Source organism: Notothenia coriiceps, unplaced genomic scaffold (assembly GCF_000735185.1).
Source record: "Notothenia coriiceps isolate Sejong01 unplaced genomic scaffold, NC01 NC01_scaffold00021766, whole genome shotgun sequence".
Lineage (NCBI taxonomy): Eukaryota > Metazoa > Chordata > Actinopteri > Perciformes > Nototheniidae > Notothenia > Notothenia coriiceps.
In genome coordinates, this window is record NW_011354467.1 from 665 (window position 1) to 7251 (window position 6587).

The 6587-nt window shown below is 37.8% G+C and overlaps 1 protein-coding gene across 1 annotated transcript; it reads right to left on the reverse strand.

Annotated features, from left to right (window-relative positions):
* Positions 1-988: 988 nt before the first annotated feature.
* LOC104953467 (tubulin-specific chaperone cofactor E-like protein) lies at positions 989-6371 on the reverse strand (the record flags this gene model as incomplete). The annotated part of the gene is made up of 7 exons (XM_010780419.1): positions 6297-6371; positions 4649-4751; positions 4460-4528; positions 3773-3951; positions 2476-2615; positions 1664-1845; positions 989-1266 (listed from the first exon to the last, which is right to left on the reverse strand). Coding segments are annotated over exons 4-7 (748 nt in total), but the record flags the coding sequence as incomplete, so codon positions are not given.
* Between the last annotated feature and the right edge of the window lie 216 nt (positions 6372-6587).

Sequence of the window (6587 nt, forward strand, 5' to 3'; positions counted from 1 at the left end):
AACCGCATGCTTGTGTGTCCGGGGCGGGAGATTCAGGTGATTGGTTGTTGGTTGAGCTTCAGACACGCCCACTGGCAAGCTTCAATGCACGCCGCCTTGTGGACGCTGCGTTACTGCCCCAGCTACTAAACAGTAATGGAAACGCAGCATAAAGTGAGCCTGGCCTAACAAGGCTTAACTATACCGTAGTAAGCCGAGCGAGGCCCTGCAATGGAAATGCGCAATTAGTGGGGTCTTGATTCAAACCCATTCATTCAGAGGCTGGGGATGCCATGCAAAGGGCCGCCTGCTCAGTCGTGGAATGTTACTAAGTACATTTACTCAATTGCTGTGCTTAAGTACACATTTGAGGTACTAGAACCCAAGTATTTTCCTTTTATTTTCATTTTCAACTACTTTATACTTCTACTCTACTACATTTAATGAAGCAGATGTTGTACTTTTTACCCCACTGCATTAATGTTTCAGATGTATTCACTAGTTACTTACATTCTAAACTATAAAGAAAAAACATTTAAAATATTATTATTTGGTATAGATTAAACCATTCCAAAATGGTATTTAAGTAACTCAAAGTAACTTAAAAGTGGGCAATTTTGCTAAAAGTATTTCATAGTTCCAGCTTCTTAAAGGTGAAGATTTACTGAGTACTTTTACTCCTGATGCTAAGTATATTTCTTAATCGTACTTACAGTAAATACTTTTTCTTAAGTATCATTCTTGATGCAGTACTTTTACTTGAGTATTTTTACAGTGTGGTAGGCCTATCAGTATTTTTACTCAAGTAAAGAATCTCAATACTTTTTCTACCACTGCTCCTGCTCATGGAAGCTAACATTCACACACATTCACACAACCACATATAACCCAGAACCTTCCAGTTGTTAGATGCCCGCAAAACCTTACCTCCACAGAAGCCAATAAGGGACAATAAGGAACATTAAAATGTTTACATTGTTTAACATGTCCCAAACCAAAACACACATACAAATCAACTCTCGTAACTGACCTGAGTTGTGCAGGTTGATGCTGCGTAGTTTGGGGAAGAGCTTCAGCAGGATATCTTTGCTGTCTTCAATGGAGGCCAAGTTGTTGTTTGCCATAATGAGCGTGTCCAGACTGGGGAACATGGAGCCAAACTTGCGGACCTCGGCCCAGTCCTTGAGGCTGTTGTCGGTGATATGAAGGAGGCGCAGGCTGGGGCAGGCCATACTGGAGGCACTCACACTACTATACTCATTAAGGCACAGGAACAACTCCTCCAGCCTGCAGAAGTGAACAGGGTGTGGGAAAAGGTGATACTCTGCCTGGTCACATAGAATTAAGTTTGTCCATTACACAAAATATTTTCTTAGAGAGGACATATGTTGCTTATTTTCAGAAACTCCCTCTGAAGGGAACACAGGGATTTTAGCCTTTGCAGGCCATTTACATGCACTAAACCTATATAAACACACTACAGGAAAGAGAAACCCCCAAAAAGCATGTTCCCCTGTCAAATTTAAATCTTGTCTTATGAACAATTTGAAAATATGATTGTCTAGGCAGTCAGTGCAAAGCTTACAAATATACGGCATCCCTGCAGCACTCAATTATTCATTTTCTCTCATCTTATAACTGTAATCCAGTTCGTGGAGGAACGTAAAAGCAGTGATCTCCTTACTCAGTTGTCTCCCTGGTGAGCAGCAGCAGGGTGTCCCAGGACACCTGGGTGTTGTTGAAGACGAGGCGTCTGACCCGGGAGAAGCATTCAGCCCATCGCGGCTCCAGGGTCACTCCTCCCAGGGGGTTCGAGCTCAGGTTCAGGAACTCCAGGTTGGGGATGTTAGACACGATTTTACTGATCTGAGAAACGAGCGATGATGTGTTTTCACTTTAGAAAGTAGAAATGTAAACAGAAAACTACAAAATTGATTTTACTTTTTGGACGGCAACAGATTTTTACTGGACATTAGAATTTGTCAACGGTGAGCATCATTATGTGTTTTTAATTGTTATCCATACACATGTATCGCTAATATTAGTAAGGTTACATTAGATAGTGAAACTAATATTTTTTAAATCATTATCATCTATTCTCTCAATCCATTTTCATTGTCACATTTAGTTTTTATCAACACACTGAAATATACTTTATCATCTCGGACAGGAGAATGAAGATTTTCACTATACTTTTTTACAAAAACTTCAGGCACTTTTTCCACTCAGATTCTTTTTAAAGAAATGGATGGAAATGCATCTTATGACAGAGAGGAATATTCCTTGGTTAAGTCCTAAGTCTTCCAGTGTTGTGACTCTTGTAACTCTTTAAAACATTGTACATGGGTACAATGACAATGAAGGAATTATATTCTGTTCTACTCTATTCTAATGTGTTGTATTCTATAAATGTTGCGTTTTGCGGGTTTGTTACAACAATCAACTACATTATCTTGGAATGGAAATGAACTACTGTAATAAACTGAGAGACGGCACCTCTTGCCAGTCCTGCAGCTTGTTGTGAGACAGGTCCAGCTCTATGACATGTGCGCAGAAAGCAGCGATCTCAGCCTGGTCTCCGGCCCTGTTGATCCCACAGCCGGTCAGCACCAGAATGCTGGGCAGGTTCAGACGGTCTGGAGGGGAGGTGGGGGAGGACGGAAGAAAATAAAAAGTAAGGGTTGGTCCGACAGAGGGGAAAGTTCTCACAGGAACAAGGATATTTATTTTGTTATGATCAAAGTGGCTTTGAGATGAAACGTAACGAGTCACAGGAAGCTTTGATATGTTACAACAAAGAATTTTCACTGAACACAATGGGAACGCGTGAGGTGTTAAAGTTCCAAAGTTTTAAACTGTTTATGAATGTACCACTGTTATACCGATGGCTGTTTGTGGCCTCAATAAACAACGACATAAGCTGCATTCACATGATACGTGCCTAAACGGCTGTAAATTATCGCGGAGTGCTGCTTCACATTATTTCAACGTTTTTGTTTATCGCTGACCTGTATGTATTAAACTAAAACAGAGCATTTTCTGTGAGCTCAGATTTTATTTCAGCTTTTTAAACTGTGGTATGTGCTCATGTGTTTCATTGTTGGTGTATACAGTAAGCTACTGCCTGAATATTCTTAACTAAAGGCAGGCTTTCCTATTCATAAAATCTCTGAGCAGAGGAAATATTTTTGATCATGAAGTATCTTGTATTTTCTTGATTTCATTGCATTTGATATTGAGGTAATCTAAAAGTAACAGAAAGTAATCAGGTTGCATTACTTTTATATTGGGATACTCAGATTTGGTTACTGATTAAATATTTGTACAGGAAACTAGTAATTGTAACAGAATAAATTTTTTTCTGTATATTTTATAATGTTCAGATACTCCTATTCCGTATATTTTATAATGTTTAGATTATCCTATTCTGTATATTTTATAATGTTGAGATACTCCTCTGAATAGAGATATTTTTTATTCAGAATATGTAAAGTATATATTGTTTTTACATTTTCATTTTTAATTTCTATCTTTGATTTATTTGTATTCTATTCAATTTTTTTTTAAATAATGTTGTCATTCCTGAAGATCTACTGTCGACATGCTGCTGTGACAAAATAATGTCCATCCATATCCATCGATCCATCCATATCCATCCATCCATATTAACCCTGAAGTAAGCCTCCAAACCCTGCATTTAAATCAGCCAATTATATTAAGTAAATAAAGCCTTGGCCCCTTCTTAGGAAGCTGTGGTGGGATAAGGAAAAAGTGATATGCCCGTGCAGCTCACCTTTCATAGGGGAGCCTTGAGGACATGTGATGGGCACCACCACCACTCCTATACCGGGCCCTCTGCGGACAGGAAAGTTCTCTGGGCTGTACTTTTCACTCATGACCTCGACAAAGGTACGCCCAAACACGTCCTGTAGAGGCTCCATGGCTTGGTCCTGCTGAACAGCCCCCTCTCACCTGATGTGGAAAGGAGATACAAATCCACATTGATCCGCTGTCCACTCATGCATGGGCCCTGTTTAACCAACCCAGGCATATTTGCTGCTAAATACATTACACATTACAGCACAACAGTTTATAAGGGCTGCAATTAGGCATATATGTTCCTTCAACTGATCAACATTTGACCTTGTTGCGATATCTTGTTTCAACAGTTACAGTTTATTATCCTTATGTGAACTCTTATCTGTACTGTCCTGTATTTCACTCTTACTCTGTTGCTGCTTTAACTACTGAATTTCCCTGCGGGTTTCAATAAAGGTCCATCTTATCTTATGTTAACTCATGATTATTTGATAACACTTTCTATGAAGAATATACGGTGGCCGACTGTTTGTTACTCTTCAGCTGATAATTCAAGTTATATTAATATAACATAGATCCATCTGATGTGTTTGAACCACTGTCCTGTCAAATATGTCTAATCTGTTTCTATTTCGAAAATATATAACATTAAGTGTCTTACCTGAAAAGACCTTTCCTTTGACTTGACCAGTATCACAGCTCACTGTCTTGTTAAGTTTGTAATGATGGCCTGTTAAAAAACACAAGAGTAGCTTAACTCCTTACACTGACAGATATATTTTATAACTGCAAGTGAAACAGAATGTCATTAACTATATTTTTGAAAAGGGCCTTTTCAGTAGTATCTTACTCCAGTGCTGTGTCTGGAAGATGTCTGCAGAAGAATTGCTGGTCCCTTTTTGGTCAGTTGCTCAAGGCAGACCAGGACAGAGAGGATCGCTCACCACATGACACTTGAAAACAAACAAAGTCAAAGATCACTGCCCTTTCTGCCTTGTTATTTATTTGCCAATATCAATCAAATTTAAGCCATTAAATATGTTTAACTTCTGTAATACTTTACAACACTGGTGCTGTGACTATAATATTAATGAATAATTTCCCCATGAGGGATACATAAAGTATCTATTTATTTATCTAAAATTCGTTCCCAGTAGGCTACAAACCAGACAGCAATTTCATCCAGAGGTTTAAACAAAAATAAGGACAATTGTCTTTCAGGGTTATTTGTAAGTATGCAGTAAGTAAGCCATTTACAGAACAACATTAGTTTAAAAACAATTACATTGGTTCTGACTTGTTTTGTTACGTGTTAAATCCGCTAAGCCGAACAGCCTTGATAAATCTATCAATTTTAAGTATCTTTGTTCATCAGTAAATCTGTACACATCTTGTAAAACATGGTAGCAATCGATGAATCCCAAATAACTCGTTGAATCGGCATATATTTTTGTTAATAAAGCAATGAGAAATGTAACAAAATGTCAAGTTTACTGGCTAGATCCTCTTACGGAGTAACATCTATTGGTTGAAACATGATAGCTGCATCAGCAGACAAACCTTATATATACAGTCTATGAGACAAACCGACTGTAAAGGTTGACATTTTATTGCACAATGTGCTACGTAATCTATTAGATTTACACCGATTTACAATGTAACTATTGTGGATTTTTATAAAATTCTCCCTGGTGTTATGCAACGGCCTATAAAGCGCAGGCATCTATAAATCGACTGTTTTGTTAATTGAATTTGGCAGGGTCTTTTTTGTAGGGAGTCCGCTGTGACAAATGTCGTTATTTTATTATTCTTTGCTTATCAGTTTACAGTTTATCAGTTTAAACCTGACAACCATCGATTCAACACACTATTGTTGTCAATTCGGCATTTACCCTTTTGACAAAGCAATAGTTATTAAGAACACATTTTTACTTTTAAACGTGCCTGCCTAGCTATAGCCCCTTACCAAGTTGAATCAGATTAGGAAGAAGTGGTCCTGGCAACAACATGCAGATCGATTATAAAAGATGATATTTCATTGTTTCAAGTGACACTTTTTCTATAAAATTAACGCCGAACTAATGTATACATGTTGCTGTTTTGTAATAGGTGTTATAGTGGGGGATTTATTTGATAAATATGTCAATAATATTAAGACAATTATAAATTCGCATATATTTTAAAGGAGTTTCCTTTTTTTTTTTTACTAAAAAGCTTGTAGCTAACCCTGTGCAAAAAATTACAACCCGGTTCCCCGTCATTTTCCCGGCTAAAGGAAACAACATAACTGATGAATAACAAGTACAAACTGCTGCTGTTGTTGCTTCTGAGCCCGGTAGCAGACAATACAGTCTGACCCCCAGCAGCAGCTCGATGGAGCCCGAGATGGATAACAGATGGCAACGATATAAAATACTTCCAATAATAACTACCTTATGAAAGTATGTCAATAATACGTCTCAAAAACGGATACAATAGAAGGTCTTCGTTCCACATACCTTTGATGTCTACTTAGATTTTTCCTTGTTATTAAAAACAAACCAGCTGTCATTTTGCTCGCCGATACATCCCGGAAGTGACATAGCTTGATAGCTGAAAATGAGTTGTTGTTTTTTTCCTTTTCATTTATTGATTTCTTTTTAGATTACCAGTTTAAAGTGGATATTTTATGAGCATCTTTTTGTCTCTATCCCACAAAATAAGAAAACAGATGCCCCTGAGACAAGGATGTCATTGTCAGTGGTGTCATGTAGTCAAAATACTCAAGTATTTTTTGAGATTTTGGAGTA